Raw genomic sequence first — 25,390 nt, 5'->3', positions numbered from 1 at the left:
TCAATGTTGGCAGTGATCCAGTCATATAGTGGAGTATAGATGACGACCACAAACTATACTAGACAGTCCAGTGGAACGCTAGCAGGCTCGTAACCTGTAGGTGTTTTTGAACTAGGTGCTCACTAGATATTTTTGAACTAAGTGTGTTCACTAGGTATTTTTGAACTAAGTGTGTTCACTACGTATTTTGAACCGAGTGTGTTCACTAGGTATTTTTGAACTAAGTGTGTTCGCTAGTTATTTTTGAACTAAGTGTTTACCAGATGTTTTGGACTACGTGTTCACCAGTTGTAATCTATAAACCTTGGTAACGATGGACTTCGTGCCAATTCCTTAGGATGATCCTTAGGAGTAAATGAACGAGGAATAGTTGATTCTTAGGGTAGATCCTTAAGAGTAAAGAAGATAATGGGGATGGGTAACTAGGTTGATTGTTTGATGTTTAAACATAATAATTATATTATTGTGGGTTAAAAACCCTATGTACTCACCAGGTTTCCCAACCTGACCCACTCAGTTTATTTGAATCACAGGTGTCGATATGAAGTTACATTACACTAAGAGATTAAGGAGATATAAATCGCTAGTGATAATGAATGTAAGTTCTGTTTATGCTTATGTTTCTGTATTGACGATGACATCCCAATGTTTTAAAATGAATGAAAATACACTTCTTCAGAAATGCTTTGATAACGTATTTATAATGTTTTTATGGGAACAAATTCCACAACATTTTTATTAAAAGAGGTACTCTGATTTTTATAAAGCATAAACAAAATCGGTCTTTTCTGGCCGTGAAAATGGGGATGTCACACCACAGTCCATGTCGACCTCAACTCGTCGAGTACAACCAGCCACTCGTCGAGTTCCTTGCATAACTCGCCAACTCGCCGAGTTACATGAGTGACTCGTCGAGTTCCTAATGTTTGCGGCCGTAAACTCCTTAGCCAACCCGTCGAGTTTCCCTGCGACTCGCCGAGTTCATGCGTGCCAAAAGCCGGGAAAACCCTAACTGACTCGCCGAGTTCACGACAATCTTCATCGGACTCGCCGAGTTGACCATACAACTCGTCGAGTCCCTTCAGTCCTTCATCCATCCATATGATTTTTAAGCCATGATAAGGTTCCATATTGCAGATCCAATTCTCCAAGGCATGTTCATCACGTAAAGTTGCAAACTTTACGTGCATGCAAGGCTCTAAAGACTCTAAATGACAAATCCAAGCTTGAAATAGAGTTTTACACTTAAGGAGGGGTTCATACTTGCCAAAGCTGATAGCTTTACGTACTTAGAGCCCAAAGATAGTTCAGATCTGAAGTTACAACCTCAGATCTTAGCTCATACCCAAGAATAGCTTCTTATTATGCTAGAAAAGCCTTAATCTTTAATCAAATGAGATCTAAAAGGAAATGAGATCAAGGTAACGACTTGATACCTTCCAAGAGATGCCAACTGAGGTAGATATCAGATCCCCACACGTTCTTTGCTCCTAGCCACTTGCTCTCCAAGTTCTTCTTACAAAGATCTACCTCCAAAAGCTTGAAACACACAAGGATGAAGCACACACACAGATTAGGGTTTGCTGAACTCTCAAGAGGCTGTAAGGGGGCTGAAGGAGGCTTATGATCCTTTAAATAGGGTGCAAAACCCCGAATATTAGGGTTTCATCCTCTAGCTCCTACTCGTCGAGTCCCTTCTTGGACTCGGCGAGTAGGTCACTTAAACACGTGGACCAACCCACTGCTACTCGACGAGTCAGGGCAACCAACTCGTCGAGTAGACCTTGAAATCATGAAAATTAAAACCATAAATTAATACTTTGATAATCGGGGCGTTACAGATAACTCATCTCTCCCTTTAAGTGATGGCAGATGGTTCCGGAATCCGCTTATCCTAGGAAAGCTGAATATCCTAGCTTGGCGAATCTGTCATGGGAAACTTCCCTCCATGGTAAACCTTTCCAAATTCGGAATCAGTTCTTCTAATTTATGCAGGATCTGTAATGGGGCCCCAGAAACAGAGGGTCATATCTTTGTGGATTGCCCGGTGTCACATGAAGTTTGGCAGCAGGTGTGCAAATGGTGGCGGCTATTGGATTATCCGCTCAATTCAATTAGGGATTTGTTATAGTGCAATAAAAAAATTAGGGTCCATCAAAGGCTTTCAATTATCCATGAAGCTATTATGTTAGTTTTTATCTGGGTGATTTGGATATATAGAAACTTCAAGGCCCATGCTTCAAATCCAAACTCCAAATCTCATTATGCACCGGCTGTCGAGGTACAATCTCTCTCAATCATTTGGATCAACGCTAAGAAACGAAAAGGGAAAATTTGAGATGGATTGAATGGTGTTGTGATCCAGTTCTAGAATGTTATAGTAGACTTTACTTGTCTTGTCTTTGGTTTTCTTTATTTTTGTGTTTGTTTTCCTCGTTTTGTTATCTCTTTTTTGCCATGTACCTCTAGCCCCTGTATAGTTTTGTTTTCTTTTAATGCCAACTGCCGTTAAATTTTTTTTTTTTTTTTTTGGATAACTACCATCTTTACTTTTTTTTAACGGCAGATATATAACCACCATCGTTACTAATACTTAAAAAAACCTCATACATGTACCCAAATTAATTCGAAGAAAACGTGTAACATAAAACTCTCATACATAAAGCCAAAGTCAAAACAAATGGATGAATAATATAAAAACATGCTTAGGGAATCCCATACCAATACCAAGTCCAACTCTTACCACTATTATATAGCCCATAATTTTAGGAAACAAACGAAAACTAAATACAAAATCGTCCCTAAACTTACCATCAAATTACATATATCATTCCTACTATAAACTAAATACAAAATCGTCCCTTAACTTACCATCAAATTATATATATCATTCCATGGAAATAAAAATTACCAATATAAATTATGATAAGCTTTTCGGAGCTTCTAATAAAGAACTTGCAACTGAACAACTAATTTTTATTATTAAGTAAGAAATATATATACACGTGAATTGAAACAAAGATAAAATAACCAAAACATTTGGAGTTTTTGAGAAATATATAATTTTTAAATAAAATATATATATGAGCGGAGGTTTAAATGGCATATTTTCTTTTGTTCTTGTGCCATGTGAGAAACAGACAAGTTATCTTACGTTTGCTGACACTAAATTGATAAAAAATAATGAGAATGGGGACTCGAATAGACATTTATATTCAATAGGGGAGTATATGAAACCTAACTACAAGTGTAAGGACTATTCATGTAACACTTTTGATAAAAATAAAAGCCTATGTTGATTGATGATGATCTTCCTCTCCAACTTCCCTTGCATCTCATAGATTCCAATCGCCAGAGAGATTTGTTCATATTAACAAGCGGGATTGATTGTTTTGTTTTGTTTTCGATTTCGAAAGAGAATTAAAGATGAATGACGCAGATGTATCCAAACAGATACAACAGATGGTTGCATTCATTCGGCAAGAAGCCGAAGAGAAAGCCAACGAGATCTCTGTTTCCTCTGAGGAGGTTCGATCGTTTCTTTATCCTTTCTTAAATTGATACATAGAAATGATGGTTTTAATACGTGGGTTCTTTTTCAATTTTCAAGAGAATGTTTGAATATTCCCCATGGAACCCTACATATCGATGATATATGGTTAATCCTTAATTTGTATAACAGCTATACAACTTGTCATAGTTAATATGTGTAGGGGCTGTTCCTGTAATTTTCTATTTCTTCATTCCTTTGTTGTATTTATTGTATCTATTTATAGTCTCCTGTTATCAAGGAGATCATTCGATCTAAATCCATATATCAATATTTTTAATGTTTGACGATATCATGACGGGTATTGGACAAATAACGCAACACTTTTTCTGGTTAATCTTGCAATTCTGGACAAATCTTGTGTGATTTTTTATTTCGTTGTTCATGAAAATCTTACATCACAGGTTGACATAAATGTGTTATTTTCCCTTTCAACACTTAAGTGTCAACGATGCTTGACGTGCATGCAAGTTAATTACTTTCTTTTTGGAGCATAGTTCATCATAATTTCCATAAACATGCTTTTTTGATATATAGTAATATTTTTATCATTATGCATGCCTATGGTATACTTTATAGGAATTCAACATTGAGAAAATGCAAATAGTTGACACCGAGAAGAAGAAAATCAGACAGGACTACGAACGCAAGACAAAACAAGTGGAGGTTAAAAAGAAAATGTGAGTACGTTTGCCTCCTTTTAAATATATATAGATCTCATTTAATATAACTACAAAGTATAAATTGGTATGTACATGAGAAGTGAGTGTGAGTAATTAATTAATGGTTATTGCAGTGAATACTCAATGCAGTTGAATGCATCCCGTATCAAAGTTCTTCAAGCACAAGATGATTTGGTAACTGGGATGAAAAATGCTGCTGCCAAGGAGCTTCTTAATGTTTCTCATAACAAAAAAACATACAAAAAGCTTATCCAAAGCTTGATTGTTCAGGTACCTTAATTCAAGAATCTTTTACTAGTTTAATTAATCATTAAAATACTTCTCAATATACATAACGTAATTAATTTGAGGATGCATATATGCAGAGTCTACTAAGGCTGAGTGAGCCAGCAGTGTTGTTGAGGTGTAGGGAAGTGGATCTTTCGCTTGTTGAGTCGACTTTAGAGGATGCCAAAAAAGAGTATGCCTCCAAAGTAAAAGTTCAGGCTCCAAGAATTGACCTCGACAAAACTGTATATCTCCCACCACCTCCAAATAGTTCAGACCCTCATCGTCCTTCCTGGTAATAATTATCACTCACCTCCAAGTATAACATATTAGTCCCTCAACTATACATATTAATATAAACATGCATGTGAGTTATGTTATGTTATGGGCACTATAACTTATACAAGTTTTGTTATTGTTTTAAAAGCTGTGGAGGCGTTGTGTTAGCTTCAATAGATGGGAAGATTGTTTTCGAGAACACCCTTGATGCGCGACTAGATCTTACTTTCAGGAAGAAGCTTCCTGAGGTATTTTGATAGATAGATCGATTCTCATTACTAATTTATGAAAATCTTACTATTTTGTTGTGGAAATTAAGGAGACGTACAGCTTGTTTGACAAGATGTATGTTTATATTTTTGTTTTGATGCAGATTCGCAAGACCCTTTTTAAGGAATAAGCGCGCGCAGGGCTTGAATATTTGGTCATATTTGAGGTGCAAATAACATTCAATGCATGAGCGGGAAAGTGATAAATAAGCAACTTAGTGAGTTTCATAAGAGAGCAGACTCGTTGATATATTATTCTTTATTTATTTACTTTAATCAATGAATTCGATTCCAAGATCCATGACAATTGTCTATTGGTTTCAACTACATGAGTTATGTTAAAGCAATAATGGAGGATTTCTGCTAATTAATAACTCAATTTTCTTTTTGTATGTAAATTCTAAAACATGAGGGTCCGATGACACCACTGAGATTCCTCGGCTCGTCGCCACCCCATTTTTCATATTAAAAACTAGGTGTGAGACCCGTATGTTATACGGGTTTGATAAAACAAAAAATTAAATATGAAAGTTTAAACAAAATTTTATTTAAATTTGAAATTTCAAATTTAAAATTTGAATTTAAAAAGAAACATATTAAATAATATATGAGTATTAATATTGTAATTTATTGATTATTTTCAATTAAGGCAGTTATTAATTAATGTGTAAATATGATGTGTTAATTAAGAAAAGATAAAAAAAATAAGGAAATGACAAATGAAAAAAACATTTAATCAAAAATACCAAAAAATGACATGTGTCAAAGTTAATGAGAGGGAGACATGTGTCAAAATTATTTTCATTTATTAGAGACCATTCTTAAAATACATTTGTTGAGAATATAAGGACACCGCTAAAATTTAGAGCGACACACAAAGGCACAAACTAGGAAATTACACTTGTCATTAATTAGCCCATTGGACTTGTGGTTGTTTTTTTTTTCTTTCTAGAACATAGGAAAAGAGCTAAGAGCCCAAAAAAGCATTTCTACTTAAATTACTCTATCATCTAGGAACGAACACTTTCGGACCGGTCCGAAAAATGAATAGAGTAAATTACTCGAATCGTCCCTGGTCGAAGTGCCAAATTGCACGTTCAGTCCCTATTTTTGAAAATTAACTCGGACCGTCCCTCATGTATTTAAATACTACCCGCCCAGTCCCTATTGTCGTTAGACGTTAGTTTTCTCCGTTTTGGGTGCCCCACGTGCCTTGCACGCAGGGGTATTTTCGTCATTTCATGTCGCGTGTATATTATCAACTGCGTATGGCGCCATATCCAGTTCACCCAAACGTTGCATACCCAGTCCCCGATCAAAACCTTTCTCCTCTCACAAAAACCCTAGTTTTCCGTTAAGAGTGAAGATGAGTGGGTGGCGAATACGACCACAGATGGATGAAATCGATTTGGAAGCAAGTTACGGTAAGGAAAGCCAACCATTTTATGTTCTGTTCTTGATCATTTTGTCTCCGATTTTGAAAATATTGTTGTTTTTTTCTTGTGAAGGTGGGAATCCAACTGTTTTTAGTATACGCTTGCACTATGGAGGAGAGTTTACCAAATTTCCTAGGAGAAAATACATCAAGGGACAACACAAATTTGTGGACTTGATCGACAGTGACTTGTTCTCTGTTCACGAAATTGATGATATGATGGAGGAGTTGGGTTGCGTTGAAGAAGGTAAGGTTATGTATTATCACTTTAAACGACCGTTAGAGGATTTAGATTTTGGGTTGTTTGCATTGGGTAGTGATCAAGATGTCAACCACTTAAGGTCCTACGTTGCTGCACACAAGCTTATAGAAGTGTATACAGAATTTTGGCGTACCAACTTACATACATATGCTATGTCACCTAACCCTTCAAAACTCAGGATTGAAGAGATTGTTGAACCCCCTTCTTGTTCTAGAAGGCTGTGTCTCGAATGGATTGACACAACCACAGTTGAACCCCCTGTTTTAGAACCAAGTATGCAAATCCCTACAATGGAACCTAACATGGAATCCCCTAGTCATATTGATGTTGTACATGTTTCACCCCCTAGAATAGAATCCCCTATTGAAGTTGAATCTTTAAAAGAACCAAACATGGAACCCCCTATTATGGAACCCTTTAGTGAAGCCCTAGGTGGATCTAGTGATAGTGAGGGTAGTGGAGATTCAAGTGATAGTGATGATAGTGATTTCATTATGGATGAGGATAACTTGTTGGATGATCATGAGGTGGACATGCATGATTTCTACCTCAACATTGATGATAATTTGGAGTGGGTTGGTGATGCCCCTATTACAACAGAGAATGTAGCAATGTCTGATGAGGAGATGGAGGTGATCAACACTGATGTTCTGCAATCTGAGTCATCATCTGATGAAGGGCAAATGAGTAAAAGAAGAAATAAAATTCGGGCTGCTGAAAGGGCACAGATAAATGATGCAGCTCAAGTGAGTGACCCTTTCTACATACTTCAAACATTCTCAAGTTCTTAGGAAGCAAAAGACAGAATTTACTTGTATGCAATAGAGACAAGAAGAGAATTGGATATTGTCAAGAATGATAAAAACAAGGTCAGGGTAGTATGTAAAGGAACAATACCAGATATGGGGATACTTGAAACTTCTGGAAAATGTGGACCAATTAAAACTAGTGGGAAAGGCGGGCCAAGTCAAAGGAACATAAATGGTGGACCCAGTCAAACGGGTGAAAAATGAGGACCAAGTAAAAAGAAAAGTGCAGTGAAAGTAGATGAAAGCAATAAGTGCCCTTGGAAACTTTTAGTAAGTAAATGGAAAAAGGATGATGATTGGACTGTGAAAACGTATGAAAAGGAGCATAAATGTCTCCAAACAAGAAAAATCAAAGCTTGTAATTACAAGTTTCTTTCCAAACAAATTCTTGAGCAGTTGGAGTCTAACCCAGAAATACCAATCAGGGCTTTAAAGGAGCAGCTAGAGAGGAAATACCAAATTCATATGTCGGACATGAAAGTGTTTAGGGCAAAAGCAAAAGCCCTAGAAACTATTAGGGGTGATTTTGGGGGTCAATATTCTATATTGAGGGACTATCTACTGGAGGTTCAAAGTCGAAACCCAAACACAACAGTCAAGCTTCAAGTGGATAATTCTTCCAACCCTGCATCAGATACTAGGATTTTTAGACGTATATATATATATATATATATATATATATATATATATATATATATATATATATATATATATATATGTGTGTGTGTCTTGGTCCACTGAAACAAGGATTTGCAGCAGGGAAAAGGGACTTTCTTGGACTGGATGATGCATTCATGAAGGGTCCCTACCCTGGTATGATTCTAACTGCAGTGGTAAGTAATTTTATACATAGATTAACTAATTAATCTTACATATGACTTATAGATGTTAACCTAATTTGTTCTTACTATTATAGGGATTAGATGGAAATAACTGCACTTACCCAGTGGCATATGGTGTTGTAGAGTCTGAGAACTACAACTCATGGACATGGTTTCTAAAAAATATTGGTGATGATTTGGATTTGACTACCAATTCAAACTTCACATTTATAACTGATAGCCAGAAGGTAATAGTATACACAGTTTAACTACTTAACCTTTATATTATTTGTACTAATTATATAAAATTGATTGTGTTTATGTTGTAGGGTGTTTTGCCTGCAATTGCAAAATTGTTTCCATGTGCAGAAAATAGATTTTGCCTTCGAAATATCCATGAGAATATGAAGCGGAAGTGGAGGGGCAATGAGTTTAAAGATTGTCTCTGGAAATGTGCAACAACATCAATTGTACAACAATTCAATCATGCAATGGAGGAACTGAAGAAATTGAACAATGATGCATATGAATGGCTTAAAGCCATTCCACCCCAACATTGGTCCAGGTATCACTTCACAGGTCAGTTATACATGTTAGAATTCTTAAACATTGTTGAGTATGCATCTTAAAAGATTACTGAAAAGTATGATGCAACATTTTTATTCTACAGGAAGAGCACATTGTGATGCATTGTTAAACAACCTTTGTGAGACATTGAATAGCAAACTTGTCAAGGGTCGTGACAAACCAATTATAAGTTGCTTGGAATTCATTAGAGAGTACATAATGAAGAAGCTTGTTATTATCCAAAAGACAATTGACAAATGTTCTGGCCTACTAACTCCTACAGCTACCAAGACTCTAGAGAAGATCAAAGGTGAAGCTGCAGAGTATAGGGCTGTGTTTTGTGGAAATGGGAAGTATCATGTTACAAGTGGTGAAGGTGTGGACCAATGTGTAGTTGACATAACACAACATACATGCTCATGTAACAAGTGGGAGGTCACTGGCATACCATGCAAGCACACAATTGCATCTATATGGGATATGAGGAGAAATAATGAGAATGTTGGGATACCTGAAACATGGGTTCACCCAATATACTGGTTGAAGACATGGCAAGAGATGTATGCCTTTAAAATTGAACCAATTAATGGGAGGATGATGTGGGCAAAAAGTCCTTGTCCAACAAAGTTACTACCACCAAAACATCATGTGCCTATTGGTAGGCCAAAAAAGAAAAGAAGAAGATCTGCTACTGAAGATGATGATGCTACAGGGACCAGAACAGTTAGATGTTCAAAGTGTGGAAATGTTGGGCATAATGGTAGGAGCTGTAAGGGGCAGACAGTGGGAGGATCACAGGCCAGTGGTAGTGATGTGGGACATAATACTGGTGTGGGACAGAACTCAGGTGCTGTGAACAAGGGAAAAAGTCTGATGGTTTAGTGTTTGTGTATTACTTTCTTGTCTTTTGGTTGGCTAATGCTTTTGATGTACTTGAAACAATGTTCTTTCATGTCTTTTGGTGCTGTGAACTAATGTTCTGCTACTTCTTTAACTATGATGGTGATGTACTTCAAACTATGTTGACTTGATGAATGTTTGTAATGTTTTGCATGACTTAATGATTAATTAGGTTGTTAATGTATGAATCCATGTTTTTAATGGTTTGATGACTTAATGGTATGATATAAATTGTTGTTTTGGTATGAATACTTAATGGTATGATATAAATTGTTGTTTTGGTATGAATACTTTGGTATGAATACATGTTTGGCAATTACCAAAAAAACACCCAATTTTCATTAACATGCAAACTGATACATCCAGCTTGAGTTTGTACAACTAAAAGGTAATCCTACACTTTGTACACTAGAATTGACACAAACAGAAACCAACTAATAGCTAGATACAACTTCAGTTTTAGATTTTGTTGTTCAAGCTTCATCCTAATGTTCATACAAGCACATTTCAGATCCTCCACCACCCAACCAATGAACTTGCAACCACGAGCCTGCAAAATAAGTGTAGAAACATTTAACAATGCTAAAATTTATAGAAAATAGAAGAAATTAGGAGATTAGGTTAGATTTATCAACAATCGAAATTAACTGGGTTAGAACAAGCATATTAACGTTTTCCAGGGTTGTTCTTGCTCCATGAGGTACGAATCACAGCTTCAGCTCCAAAATTGCATCTAATTGCCATTTTTGTTGGTTGGAGAAGGGTAATCGAAGAACGAAAGGGGGAAAAAGTAATGGGGAAGAAGACCGGCGAAGATAAATGAAATCAGGGGAGGGGCAACGACTCTAATAGGGGCACACAAGATGAAATGACGAAAATACCCCTGCGTGCAAGGCACGTGGGGCACCCAAACGGAGAAAACTAACGTCTAACGACAATAGGGACTGGACGGGTAGTATTTAAATACATGAGGGACGGTCCGAGTTAATTTTCAAAAATAGGGACTGAACGTGCAATTTGGCACTTCGACCAGGGACGATTCGTGTAATTTACTCAAATGAATATGTCTAAAATGAGATTGGACCAAAAATAGATCGGACTGGTTTGAGACTGTTCGGGACCGGTCTGAAAAAGAACAGACTGTTTCGAGACTGGTTTGAAAAAAAACCAGACCATTTCGAAACCGACACAAGACCAGTCTAAAAACCCGAAAGCGAAAGTTTATGTACATATAAATTTGTTTAATTACATGTTTTTAAATTTTAATCACATATTTACCAAGTTCTTCCTCTATTTTATTAAAATTTAGTTTATTATTTTTATTAAATTTTAGTATATCGTTTTCGTATTAATCATATATTTGTTAACAGAAAAAATTGAAATTGAAACGAAACACCATGAGACCAGACTGAAAATGGCTCAAGCAAAGATCGTGAGAGAGACTGAAAAAGACCGAGACCGGTCCCAAAAATGCCGGATTGAAAAACCGGTCCTAAAAATAATTGGAACGAAAAAAGATCCGCTCAAAATCGTTCAAAACCGATTCGAAGAAAAAAAACTATTTTGAGACCGATCCTAAAAAGACTATTTTTTCTAGACCGACTCAAGTCCTATCCAAAACCATGAATGTACATCTCTATTATTATCCCTTGCTACCTTTAAAAGAAACATTTATAACCTACCAAATATGGATAAATTTAGAGCTTCTTTTCCTTTAGCACTTACGATATCCACAATATAATAAACTTATTAGAGTTTAATGGATTTACACGTCATCATTTTACTTACTATACAACTCTACGTTTATTTTTCTACAATGCATTGAACTCAATAGAGTTTAATGGAATATATATTTAATAGTTAAAAAAGTTTTCTTTTTTCCATTGAAGAGTTCAATGGTCATTGAACTCCATATCAATTGAATGCCAACTAAGCATGTCATCTCATTCAACTCTCATATTAAACTATGTATTGTGGATGCTCTTATAATTTTTGTAGAAAATGTGAAAAACATAATTCTATCATCCTATAGAGATAAACATGCAACCCAAAATCAAATAATTTACTTTCCCTCTTCTCCACGATTATAATGTCAAACTTAAAATCACCATGTTTTCAAAAAAAAAAATGTTCTCACATTTAAGAATCACCTACATTCCACACGCTTTTTTATTTTTTCCAAATCTTATACGGCAAATTTATCATTATGGTTAGCACGTACTTAAAAAAAATAAAAAATGTTTTGCATAATATTTTTATTAGAACCCTTTAAGATTATTAAACATTTCAAATCAAGTATTTTTGCCATAAACATCAATGCAACAGGTAAGAACACGTCCACGACATTTTTATCATGACATTTTATATTAGGTGGACTTTTTGATGAAGTGTGACATTTGTGATATCTCGTAATCACCAATTGGAAATTGATAACTTATGTTGTTAGCCTATGTTGTATATATTGTTTATGTTCATCGGAAAATTATGACATCTACAATGGGAGTGCAATAAGGGTTGAATAGATTAAATTTGATTATGAGAGAGAGAGAGAGTGAGAGAGAGAGAGAGAGATCTTTCCTGAACGGTTTAATGAATTTCTAGTGTAATTTTATTCACTTTTTAAGAATCGATTTGAAAAATATATATTCCATTTAACTCTATGATTTGAATGGAGTGTGGATGCTCTTAGATCGATATATGATGATTATCTTTTAGGACTGAGTATACTAGCTACACTATGTTAGTATGTTGCATGTTTTGTACTTGTAAACATAACTTTTATTTTTATTTTTTTATTTTGATTTTTTTGTTAAAAGCTAAAATTTAAAAGCTCTCAAAAGCCGAACACACCCTTAATAATATACGATTTTATGTTAGAAAAAACGTTTTCTTAAAGCCTATCGTCATTCGGAAAAAACTCTGACGGATATGAGAGATTTTGTTTTTCTTTTAAAAACTTATAAATACCATAAATTACCTAATAAGCTAATAATATGAAAAGGTGAGTTTTTTTTTGAACCGGCAAACGAGAAATATATAAGAAAAAAGCGAAGCACACCTAGCAAGGAGCTAGGAGTAAAAGTACAAAACAAGAGCACAAAAACTAAATGAAAGTTACAATGATTTGAACGGGAGGATATTCCAATCCGTCCAGTTTAGGCCTCTTTTACCACCTCTATGTTTAACCCAAAGAAATGTCGTTGATTTGACAATGTCCGCTACTTTCGTAGCACATAACCGTTTATTAGCAAATATTCGTTCGTTTCTTGCTTTCCAGATACTCCATAAGGTCACGTAACAAATGCTCAGCAACCTTTTCTTCTTCTTGGGACAGGTTCCCCAATTGGAAGCATAATCGAGAACGTCGTGCACCGTTTGGAAGCTTATTAATGAAACATTACACCAATTGAAAATCCATTCTGTGACAGTTTTAGCAAAAACACATTGCACTAGGATGTGATCAGTTGTTTCTTCCATTGAGTTACATTGACAGCAGGTGGTGATTGGCAAGTTTATGCCCCTACTCGATAGTGTTGTCGCTGTGGATATACGACCCCGTTTCGCCCTCCAGATAAAACACGAGACCTTTAGAGGTATCTCTTTGATCCAAATGAAGCTGTCAATAACTACCTGTCCATTATCTTCCAGGATGTGGCGAAGAGCACTAACCTTGTATTTTCCATCCCCAGTAATTTCGCACCTCCATGAAACGTCGTTTCCTCCCTGATGCTTTTTGATAATATTGTCGTGTGGAATGCCCCTCTTTTCTAGTTCACGTTTGATTCCTGCTATATTGTTCCATACCCCGGTCATTGACTTCATAGAGTAATAATCATCCCCTTTATTATGCAGTTTGTGAACCCCTTTAATGACTTTTACCCATAATGTGGATGATTCCGACCTTAGGCGCCACAGCCATTTCACCAGGAGTGAGATGTTTATGGATTTTAAGGATCCAACTCCTAGTCTTCCCTTATCTTTGTCCGCAATAACCTTCTCCCATGATATCCAATGTATTGTCTTTTTGTCCTCTGACCCGCCCCAGAGAAATCTCTTTCTGATTTTTTCCAATTTATCCAAAACGCCATTGGGTGCAGCAAATAGAGACATATAGTAGTTCGGTAAGTTACCTAGTACTGATTTGACTAGTGTCAGTCATCCACCAAACGACAATGTCTTCGATTTCCAAGCTGATAATTTTTTCTTGAATCTTTCAATTATGGGAGTCCAATGTTTTGTGAGCTTCATGTTGGCTCCCACGGGGACACCAAGATATGTGAAAGGTAACAGGGCGGGTTCGCACCCAAGGAGGCGAGACCAACGGGTAACTTCTTGTATATCTGAACCAACTCCAAAGACTTTGGATTTGTTAAAATTGACTTTAAGTCCCGAAGTCGCTTGAAAGCAACGGAGGATTCGTGATAAGTTTTTGATGTTATTTTTTTACCATTCCCCCACAAACAAAGCGTCATCAGCATATAGAAGATGTGAAATTAAAGGTCCTCCATGTGGTAATTGCAGGCCTTGAAAGACCCCCGCTTCACATGCGGCCTCCATTGCCACACTAAGTCCTTCCATAGCAACGATAAAGAGGAAAGGGGAGAGGGGATCCCCCTGTCGGACGCCTTTCGAGGTCTTGAATTCATCAGTTGGATTCCCGTTGATTAGAATTGATGCATGAGTCGATTGTAGACAACCCATCATCCATAAACGCCATTTTTCACCAAAGCCCATTTGCGATAGATTGCTGTCCAAAAATTCTCAATTAATGGAATCAAATGCCTTGTCAAAGTCCACCTTGAAGAGTAGAATTTTCTTTTTTCTTTTTTTTTGCCCAAGAGCACAACTCATTAACAACTAATGGTCCATCCGGTACACTTCTGCCCTCCACATATGCTGATTGCACTTCACTGATACAATGCCCCATTACTTTCTTGATACGTAAAGAAAGAATTTTGGCTATAATTTTATAAATGGACCCGATGAGACTGATTGGGCGATAATCGTTTAGCTTGAGTGGATCTTTTATTTTGGGGATTAAGGAAATGAACGATGCAGTGAACGACTTATCAAGTCGTCCATGCCGTTCAAAGTGGGTTAAGTATGACGATTAAAAAAAGAGATTTAACCAGAAAGAAAATAAAATAATGCTAGATCTTTTATGTAATTAATTTGATAAAAAATGATAAATTGTCATTCATGATTCAACTTGTCTTTTAAGTTCTTCACTATCTAAAGTAGAGTAAACACGTTCAATCATTCGAATAAAAATCATGATGTTTGACTAATAAAAACCACTAAACACCTTTTACGAGAAATAGATAACAATACCTAAATTACTATAAATAATGTCCTCGTAAAATGAAAAATACTTTACTTTTAAGTTTTAAGAAGTATCCACAATCTCTCCATGTGTTTCCATATCTCATATCTCAACTGTTTTTTTCTTCCTTCAAATATAAGGTCGAATATTCCATTTTTTTCTTTTTGAAAAATATTAAAGTATGTAAATACACAATGGGTCAACAACAAAAACAATGGGATCTTGTATTTATCCTTGCAAACACCCAAAGGCCAAAGAACCAAAACCTCAGTAAATGTAGAGAAGATAAGTCAACACAAATCCACTCTTGCCTTCATGAAACATGACGAATCCCCTTACTTCATCATCGCAATATCAACGACCCAAACTGAAGCAACAAACAAATAAAACAATCTTGACTGCGTCAGCAGCAGAAAAACACACACACAAATACACAATGTCTCTTTTCCTCTTTTGTGTGTGTATTAATGGAGGATTATCACTTATCGGCAAAATTCCACCAACCATTACTACAATTGCCTTCTTTCTTTATCGAAGTGAATGTTGATTATTCTACTATCACTCTTTTAATGGCGATGCATACAGGTAAATTTCATGCATTTCATGTGTCAAATTAAAAAAAGATATAACTATGGCGTGTGAACACACTGACAATTTGATATCTGACTACTTGGACAATGGAGATTATTCAAAGATTGGTTATCATAAACAAATTATTGCCAACCCTTTTTTATTATTAGGTTCTGATTCTTTTTTCACAGAGTAGTAAAGCTTGAAGTCGTTGACATGTAAACATTACGAGTTGTTTTTATCTTTTCGATTTTATTCTCTGTATGAACTTGATGAACTCAACAAATCTGTGAATTAACCTCCAAGATTAAGTATTATATTACATCCATCTACAGATTCTTCCTTGGATTTCTTCGCAATTTGTCTGATGGATTGATTGATACCCTTTTGTGCTTCTGTTGCGATTCTCTCAAGCAAACTGGAAGTAATCGATTCGAGATAGAATTTCGAGATGCTGGGGTTCAAATTCAGATCATGTGGAAGATTGAAGTACGAAATCCAGCAACACAATTTTCTTTCTGGAGCTTTTTAGCATCGTATTGAAATCGTTTTCTGTTGCTTTATCCAATTTTGGCTGTCTTTGGATTTGGAAAATAATTTCAGGATGATGGGATTCAAGTTCAAATCATACGGTTGTGTTTTTGCTCTGATAATTCCATTCTTGATGGCGATTTCAGTTGCAAAAGTTACAGATCCCTCTGAAGGTCTGCTCAAATTGTTTATTGTCTCATATTCATGTCTTCTACCATCATTAATTGACTAAAAGGTTATCCATTTTTCTTGTTTCTAAACTGTTGATGTTTGTTTTTCTTTTTGATTTATTTTATATATAGTTTCTGCATTGCTTGCTGTGAGAGGTAGATTAGTTGATCCACTGAATCGTCTTAGAAACTGGAATAAAGGGGATCCATGCACATCAAATTGGACAGGAGTTATATGTGTTCATAAATCCAATGTTGATAGATACTTACATGTTCAAGAAATGTATGTATTCATGTCTTATTTTTCACATTTCTTTATCTAGTTGTTGTTGCAAATCGGCTTATATGATTCTATTTTCATTTTCTTTTGTTTACAGACAACTACTAAACATGAATCTTTCAGGAAGTTTAGCACCTGAACTTGGTCAATTTTCTCATCTGAGTATATTGTAAGTCGAAACATGAAAAATAATAAATTTATGTAGTTTTGTTTCTTAATGATGAGTTTGTTTTGTTAATTGAAGAGATTTCATGTGGAATGACTTGAGTGGAAGTATACCCAAGGAGATCGGAAATATTTCATCTTTGGTACTCTTGTAAGTAAAATTTAATCATGAGATTTTATTAATTTGTGTTTGTTGTTAATCTTATGACCTAATTTGTATCTATTACAATCTTCACAGGCTTCTGAATGGAAACAGATTAAGTGGCAATTTACCCAATGAGCTTGGATATCTTAGGAATTTAGATAGATTCCAAATAGATCAAAACCATATATCTGGACAAATTCCCAAATCGTTTTCAAACTTGAACAATATTAAACACATGTGAGTGAATTACAATTCACAAGATTATATTTTATTAGAGTATGTGTTTGTTTATGTGATTAAATAACATTTTTTGTTTATGTTTTCAGCCATTTCAACAACAACTCGTTAAGTGGTCAAATTCCTTTGGAACTTTCCAACTTATCTACTCTAATGCACTTGTGAGTAATATCATATGCATGTTTCTCTCTCTCTCTCTCTCTCTTCCTTTCATATGATAAGGGTATTCACGTCTTTTGCACTGATGAGAGATCAAGAGAAAATCTCAGTCCCACCTTTTTGGGTGGGACAAAAATTGCAGCTTTTATCTAATTGACATTTGTGTCGGTCCCGGTCAAAGTCAAACACAGTACAATCTGTTTCCTGTCTTGTCATTTCTCTCCATATTTTTATATCTAAACTTTTTATGCCATATTTATTCATAGGCTTCTGGACAACAACAATTTATCCGGTTATCTTCCATCAGAATTTGGAAATTTTCCAAATATGCGGATAGTGTAAGATAATATTTAGATCATAATGAATTATTTAAATCATAAATGCTCATCTATTTTTTGATCCTATCTTTCAGTCAACTTGATAACAATCACTTTGATGGAGCCGAAATTCCTGCTTCATTTGGAAATCTATCAAAAATAGTGAAATTGTAAGTTCTATTCAGAACATCCTCTGCTTTTTTTTCATATACAAGATAATGATAATGATTTTATAATAAACAAATAAATGAAAGTTTTGAACTTGTGTTGCAGAAGCCTTAGAAACTGTAGCTTGCAAGGAGTTGTGCCTGATCTTAGCAGAATACAGAATCTTAGCTATATGTAAGCACCCCCCCCCCCCCCCCTCTTCTTATCTTACCTAATAAGTAGCTGATGTTTGGTCAATATAACAGAGATCTAAGCAAGAATAGACTCACTGGATCCATTCCATCAAATAAGCTTTCAAACAGAATCACAACTATGTAAGTTCAAATTCAAAGATGTTTCCATTTTGTTACATGATCCTATTTCTGGCTTCTTTTCTTGAATTACTATTTTGTGCAGTGATCTATCAGATAACCAGTTAAATGGATCTATTCCTGAAAGTTTATCAGATCTTCCTTCTCTTCAAAAACTGTGAGGATTTTGATTTTTTTTCTTTAATCTGTTTCCATTCTCATTAAAAAATTAACAATTCAGTTTGCATATTGTATGATTTCAGGTCCTTGGAGAACAACTTTCTTGATGGTTCCATCTCCCCTAAGCTATGGCAGAATAAATCATTTACTGCAACCTCAAAACTTTTACTGTAAGAAATACACCTTTTTTTTTTTTTTTTTTTTTTTTTTTTTTTTTTTTTTATCTTTGTTACTCATTTCTTGATCATGTGTTCACAACATGCAGTGATTTCCGTAATAATTCGTTTTCAAGTGTTATTGGGGTTTTAAATCCACCTGTTAATGCTAGCCTAAGGTATGCCATCTTCATATACTTCTACAAACGATTGTATGAGTATATCTGTATACGCTAATCGAACGATTGAATTTGATTTATATATTCATCAGGCTAAATGGAAATCCAATTTGTCGAAATTCAAGCATACAAAACAAAGACGAATTCTGTGGGCCAAAAGATTATGGAGAATACATGCGTTCCTTTTCAAAAGACGCAACCGATTGTCCAATTCAATCATGTCCCACAGACAATTACTTTGAATATGTTCCAGAATCCCCAATTCCTTGTTTTTGTGCTTCACCTCTTAGAATCGGGTATCGCCTAAAAAGTCCAAGCTTTTCTTATTTTCCACCATATCGTGAGCAATTCGAAACATATGTCACTAGTGCTCTTGATTTGGAATTCTATCAACTATCTATCGACTCGATTATGTGGGAAAAAGGACCTCGTTTAAGGATGTATCTTAAACTTTTCCCTAAAGCTGGCATCGATCATTCAAGTACATTCAGTACAAGTGATGTTTTGCGTATCAAAGGCATTTTTACAACATGGGTATTTCCTGGAAGCCACTTATTTGGACCCTATGAGCTTCTCAATTTCACTCTTCTTGGACCTTATTCACACTGTAAGCTTTTCATATTCATGTCGGATGATTAACTACATATCTGCAACTAGTTTCTCGTGTTTTTGTAATCTCACATTGTGTTTTTATTGTTGTAGTGAATGTTGAAACACCGAGCAAAGGTATAAGCAAGGGCGTTTTGGTAACAACAGTAGTTATAGGAGTCGTTTGCGCTTTAGCAATTTCTTCAATACTTACTGTTGTGATCAAGAAACGACACGAGAGATACAAGCACACATCATCAAGAAAATCTTTACGTAAGTTATTCATATAAAAACTTGGAAATTATCATTAACCCGATTAATTTGATGTTAATCGTTTGTAGTCGCGAAACTTTCCATCAAAATCGATGGGGTTAAAAGCTTCACTTTTAGAGAAATGGCGATTGCAACTCAAAACTTTAGTGATTCGAGTCTTGTGGGGAGAGGAGGTTATGGGAAAGTTTATAAAGGAGTATTATGGGATAACACCATGGTTGCTATAAAGCGTGCAGAAGAAGGATCATTACAAGGTGAAAAGGAATTTTTAACAGAAATAGAGATTTTGTCAAGATTACATCACCGAAATCTAGTTTCACTTCTTGGATATTGTGATGAGGAAAAGGAACAGGTATTCTTTTGGTTTATCATTATCGAAAAAGACTTTTTTTTTTTTTTTTTACTGAATGAGTGTTGTGGGCCCCACTTAAGCAGATGCTGGTTTATGAGTACATGCCTAAGGGAACATTGCGTGATTGGCTTAATGGTATGAAACTTTTTTAGATCCAATCTTTTAACATATAAAAAAAAAAGATGAAATTGATAACAATTTACAAAATTCACAGCAAAATCTGGAGAAGCTTTGAGCTTCCGTATGAGGTTACACGTGGCATTGAACTCAGCTAAAGGGATTCTTTATCTTCACACAGAAGCCAATCCACCAATATTCCATCGTGATATCAAATCAAGCAATATTCTTCTCGACTCCAAAATGACTGCAAAAGTTGCTGATTTTGGGCTTTCAAGACTCGCACCAATCTTGGATGACAATGGAGTTGGGCCTAATTATGTATCCACACTTGTTAGAGGAACACCCGTAAGTCTGATTCTTTAATAGCATTTGTTATTCTAAATTCTCTTTGTTAGATTTGATGATATGATATCTAACTTCCACCATTTTTATAACAGGGTTACCTTGATCCTGAATACTTATTAACCCATAAGTTGACAGACAAAAGTGATGTTTATAGCCTTGGAGTTGTGCTTTTAGAGATCTTGACTAGCATGAAGCCAATATCACATGGCAAAAACATTGTTCGTGAGGTATGATTAACTTCTTTTTTAAACTCATATCAAGATTTTCAAATGGATATAAGAAAAAGAAAATGTTGGTTTCTTTTTTTCAGGTGAAAATAGCTCATGAAACAGGAACGATGTTCTCAATTGTAGACAGCAGAATGGGTTCATACCCTTCTGAATGTATTGAGAAGTTTGTACTTTTGGCTCTTTGGTGTTGCAAGGATAAGCCTGAGAAAAGGCCAAGTATGGTGGATGTGGTGAGGGAATTGGAGCAAATACTTGAAAAGATGCCAAAAGATGAGTTGTTGGATCCGGATTCAAACTACTTTGTGGAATCATCATCAATGTCTTCTTTGTATAGCTCATCAAATGTTCATGGAAGTAGTGATCTTACTAGTGGTGGTAGCCCCTTAGTGTATCCTCGTTGATGTACAAACAAATTCAAATTTTGCACAAAGAAAGGTGAAAAATAGGAATTGTATATCTATGTGTATAGAAAAAGTATGATTATGATGTGAGAGTTGAGAGCAATGTAGTTTGTTGTACATTACAACATGGTAGAGAAGATTTTTATACTCTCGTTGTGATTTTGTATTTTCCCTTTTTCAAAATGAATGCAAAGTTTTTGATTTGTTGTCATTTGAATCAAATAGCATATAGTATAACATATATGAAACAACAATCTAGTATTCATATGTTTGTGCTAACACATGAATAAATCCAAAGAATCAAATCACCCGATAAACAAGAAAAAAAATCATCCCTTACTCTACTACGCTTTACACTCCATTCTATATCTATCGTTCTATTTTTCTTTTTTTTCAAAAAATGAATATAAAATCGAATAACAAACTCAAAACTCACATGTCAGCCTATACATTTCAAATTTTTTTTTTCAAAAAATCATGCAATATATGAAGGTGTGTATGTAAATTGTAATAGAAAGGTGGGGCCCAATTAACGTCCGGTTTTTGCACGTTTCATGCCACTTGTATTGAATGGTGACATGCTTCCACTTGGCCCAGGACTCTCTTCTCTCAAACTCGAATTTAGCATCGCTAGCTCTCTTAATTGTTGTCTTTTGATGTAATCTTCTGATTCATCCTGCAATCAGAAAAAAAAAATGTTTGACTTGTTAGGTCAAATCAACTCAATACTTAAAAGTTAAAAGTCAAAGTAGAAGAAAAGAAAGATACCACTGGTTTTAGCAACTCCTGGATTATTTCCTGAGCTTGCCTTAGCCTTAAATCAACAACACTCGGTGGCAAATCAGCCTCAATCAAGATGTGAAGTGGCTCATTTAAATGCTCATACCCAGGTCTTCCCCTCAGTTTCTCTTCCTTTAAATCGTGAACAAATATTAGATTCAAGGAATCTTGAATTTTAAAAAAGTATATAAGAAGCATATGAAAGAAAAGAACCTTATCAGGATCTTTGATTGACCCTTTTCCTCTTATATACACACGACACCCTGTTGTAGCCTCTATACGTTTTAGTGAATTGCCTCGAGGTCCCAAAAGTCTGCCAACAAAGTTAAACTAAAATCCAAAGAACAAAAACATGTCATTCACTTTCCCCATTTATATCTTTTGATCTAAATATTCAAGATCTTTTTTTGAATCATGAAATTAAGCTTACATTTGGGAAGGTATCAACCGGAATATCCAACCTCAAGATTCGCTTCACTGTGTATGAACTAGGGCTTGCTGGAGTTCCTTGCCAATCCATTGTCATTCCACTTAACCTCTGACATAACAAAACACATGATATATAATATGATTTGAAATTTTTATTTAAGAAATGAGAAGTTTTAGAGTTGAAAAAGTAAAATTATTAATTAATTAATTAATTACCTCCTGTGGAAAACCATTCCAACCACCTGGAATTTGTGACATGAGATCTGAAGAAGCCATGGGGCTTGGGCTTCTATGTCGCATTCTTTCAAGCTCATTATACCCTTGGTTTTGTAACATACTAGAAACCCTCATTAATTCTGAAATAAATGATGTTCAAGTCAATGGTTAAAGACGTAATTATAGGAAAATTTGAGACTTGAATACTGTTGTGATCCTATTTCAAAGACTCAAATTAAATAAAGAGCACATTTCTTCATGTATCTTGGAAATTGTCTAAGAAGAATCGTGCTTACAAAGTCCACAATGGAACGATAGAATGGGAATTGATTGCATTAGAAAAGGCGTATAGAGGGGCAAAATGGTCAACAAGTTAAGTTTTTAGGTGGGCATACAATTCGAGAAAAATGGTCAATCCTCTTTCTGTTAGTGTTCTTTACCTGATACAGGGTTGTTTCATGTTTGATGTTTCAAACAGATAGTCAATTTCAACTCATGTTTAAAGCAAATACAAGTGGATCTTCCTAAAAAGATAAAAAACCTCAAAGATCATAAACCCTAGAAATTAAAATCTAAAAGAATCAAACCTTGATTCAGGAGTCTGGTGCATACGGGAAGAACTTGCGTAAACGGCTGAAGCTTCTGATGTTCCGCCAATAATTCAGACAAGTACTGACTGCGTAAATCGTAATACCAAAACAACATCAAAATAAAGAAACCTAATTACAGATTAAACAGCACACAAAGTTTTCTTTTGAAAAAAAAATGAAACTCAAAAACCCATGAAACATGGCGAAGGATTTAGCATATGAATTCACGAACCTATCAGCATCTCCGTTAGTTCTAATCTGAGGAGAAACAGCTCTTGCTGGAGAATAGTTGTGATTATACAAACCTGAAGACATGATTTTTTTTTAATTTTTTTTTGGTTGTGTGAAGAAAAAAACTGATGGAAAATAAGCAGAAAAACAAGAGATGGGAAAAGGGTGTGCAAGTTTAGCAGAAAACTTGAGGCAATTATTTCCTTTACTTATTTCGTTTTCAAAGTTATTTTTAAAAAACATTTTTGGAAGAAAAAGTTGTCAGCATAAACTTTTTATGGATACTGTTTAAGGTAAAAAGATAATTCAAAGGGAACAATTCAACAAATATTCATCTACTACACCTAGCTAGCTCCCATTATTGAGGATAATTTTTATATTAAATGTAAAGGTGCGTATTTGTTTATTGGTGCTGATCTTATAAATGTGTTAGTTGTTTGATGTGTATTATAATTATTTTTCATTTATTTTGATATTATTAATTGTACTTTAGATACCTAACACATCCATGAAAAAAGAAACAATATTTACCTGAAGCTAATATCAAAATTTTTAATATACTCTTAATCAACAGCATAAAATAGCATATTTAATTTGAATTATTACTATATTGGAACTGTACAAATTGAAAGTAAAAATTGTTAGGAAGAATAAAAACAAATTGGTAAGAAAGTACATCGAGCATTTTAATTGTTATTAGTGATTTTTGTATTTTTTGTTTATATATATAAACTTATTATCTGTAAATATCCTCTCTTGTTGGTAGGAATATTCTTGGTTGGAATAAAATCAAGGATATAACTGTAAATTTGACGCAGGTGAGTAAATAAATAAGAAAAAGACCGAAGGTAGAGAAGAAATAACGGCGGTCTAAGAGACACGTGTCAACCATGCAGGCAATAAGCGGTAGCCACTAGGAGCGGAAGTGGGTCCCACGTGGCCAATTAGCCAACGGAGTCTTAGCTGGAGTTACAGGGTGGGCCGACACCTACCACCAACCGGCGCCGTTTTGTCCCCCTCAAACTGCTGCTCTGCCTCTGCTGATTGGTTTTGGCATTTTGTAATTTTCCCAGCTGCTATTTTATGTTTTTATTTTTATATTTATATATATTATTTTAATAACTTTTGAATGAAAGTTTATCTACCTAGATATGGATGTATGTAAAGGTTAATCGCTTAATTGTGAAAGTATAAGATATTTTTATTGTTTTATTGATTTACAGAGTTTTTATTTTTCCAACTTCACATATATTAGATTATAACCCGCATTAAACGCGGGGAACGCATAAAAACATACAAATGTCTATAGATATTGCAGAGTATTTATAAAAAAAATAATATGGTTATTGGTATTATTGAAATGTATAGAAGATACATTGAAATCGATAAATATATATAATCATTGAAGGAGCTCGTTGTATACTTTTGTTTTATTAGTTGAATGACCTTCCTCTGTCACATATGGTTATGATATTGTTATATAAGCATAAATATTCTAATTAGACGTTCATTCCATAAGAAGGTTACTTAATTTAAGCTTATATTGACAACCAATATACCATTTTTTTCACTGTATTAAATATTGACAACTATTTCAATTATTCAAATAAAGTCATAGAGTATAATTTATGGAATATCAAATGTTATATGAATTTAATTTTAGTATATCATCAATGAATTTTTTTTCTAAATCATGATTCGTTTATTTTAAATTGATTATGAATATAAGTGCTAACTTTTATGTTTGTTCTTATTTATTTGGTGTTTCACAAGAACTTTGCATTAGTCTTGACGCAACTTTGAATAATTTTATATCATCAATGTAATTTGATATATCTTTCAATTATATGAAATATCAAATAATGACATTTCATTACTGTTGTGATAATTTAGTTAATATATTGTATTTTTTACTAATCTTAACAATCTTATTTTTTTTAATAACCATAACGTTTTTACTAACTGTACTTACAAATCTCCTAATATCTTATAATTTTTATCTTACTTTATATTTTTTTCATAACTATATTATTTTCAAGATTGACAGTCTTAATAGTTATTTTTTTTTCAGTCTATTCAATTTTATATTTCATTGTACAACATCATCGTTTGTATGTATTCTGA

At 34.5% G+C, this 25,390-nt stretch overlaps 4 protein-coding genes across 6 annotated transcripts; 2 read left to right on the top strand and 2 right to left on the bottom strand.

Moving 5' to 3' along the window:
- Positions 1-3,302: 3,302 nt before the first annotated feature.
- Positions 3,303-5,427, top strand: LOC145137827 (V-type proton ATPase subunit E1-like). Its single transcript, XM_079071963.1, has 6 exons — positions 3,303-3,528; positions 4,130-4,230; positions 4,347-4,503; positions 4,599-4,795; positions 4,928-5,027; positions 5,153-5,427. Exons 1-6 carry the CDS (start codon positions 3,427-3,429, stop codon positions 5,177-5,179), a joined length of 684 nt encoding a protein of 227 aa, XP_078928089.1. The 5' UTR covers positions 3,303-3,426; the 3' UTR covers positions 5,180-5,427.
- A 7,529-nt stretch (positions 5,428-12,956) lies between these two features.
- LOC145139442 (uncharacterized) lies at positions 12,957-13,952 on the bottom strand. The gene has a single exon (XM_079073263.1). It carries the CDS (start codon positions 13,950-13,952, stop codon positions 12,957-12,959), a length of 996 nt encoding a protein of 331 aa, XP_078929389.1.
- A 1,658-nt stretch (positions 13,953-15,610) lies between these two features.
- LOC145140916 (Leucine-rich repeat protein kinase family protein) lies at positions 15,611-21,231 on the top strand. 3 transcript variants are annotated; one of them, XM_079074299.1, is made up of 22 exons: positions 15,611-15,750; positions 16,150-16,224; positions 16,339-16,439; positions 16,569-16,719; positions 16,814-16,885; positions 16,961-17,032; positions 17,120-17,263; positions 17,353-17,424; positions 17,689-17,760; positions 17,835-17,909; positions 18,013-18,081; positions 18,153-18,221; positions 18,304-18,375; positions 18,461-18,547; positions 18,643-18,711; positions 18,804-19,318; positions 19,414-19,572; positions 19,641-19,924; positions 20,008-20,059; positions 20,139-20,389; positions 20,482-20,616; positions 20,700-21,231. In XM_079074299.1, the coding sequence occupies exons 2-22, from the start codon at positions 16,187-16,189 to the stop codon at positions 21,018-21,020; spliced, it is 2,880 nt and encodes a 959-aa protein (XP_078930425.1). In that variant the 5' UTR covers positions 15,611-15,750; positions 16,150-16,186; the 3' UTR covers positions 21,021-21,231. The 3 variants fall into 3 exon arrangements, with proteins under 3 accessions (XP_078930425.1, XP_078930423.1, XP_078930424.1); XM_079074297.1 differs by having other exon boundaries at positions 16,071-16,224; XM_079074298.1 differs by lacking the exon at positions 15,611-15,750 and adding an exon at positions 15,936-15,953 and having other exon boundaries at positions 16,071-16,224.
- Positions 21,232-21,261: 30 nt separating this feature from the next.
- Positions 21,262-23,465, bottom strand: LOC145140917 (KH domain-containing protein At3g08620-like). Its single transcript, XM_079074300.1, has 7 exons — positions 23,268-23,465; positions 23,033-23,121; positions 22,446-22,585; positions 22,231-22,338; positions 22,014-22,130; positions 21,789-21,932; positions 21,262-21,696 (listed from the first exon to the last, which is right to left on the bottom strand). Exons 1-7 carry the CDS (start codon positions 23,348-23,350, stop codon positions 21,550-21,552), a joined length of 828 nt encoding a protein of 275 aa, XP_078930426.1. The 5' UTR covers positions 23,351-23,465; the 3' UTR covers positions 21,262-21,549.
- Between the last annotated feature and the right edge of the window lie 1,925 nt (positions 23,466-25,390).

Source organism: Lactuca virosa, chromosome 9 (assembly GCF_052849685.1).
Source record: "Lactuca virosa cultivar CGN04683 chromosome 9, Lactuca_virosa_CGN04683_v6, whole genome shotgun sequence".
NCBI lineage: Eukaryota > Viridiplantae > Streptophyta > Magnoliopsida > Asterales > Asteraceae > Lactuca > Lactuca virosa.
The sequence above is the reverse complement of the archived record's forward strand: the minus strand, read 5'-3'. Positions and strand labels throughout refer to the sequence as shown.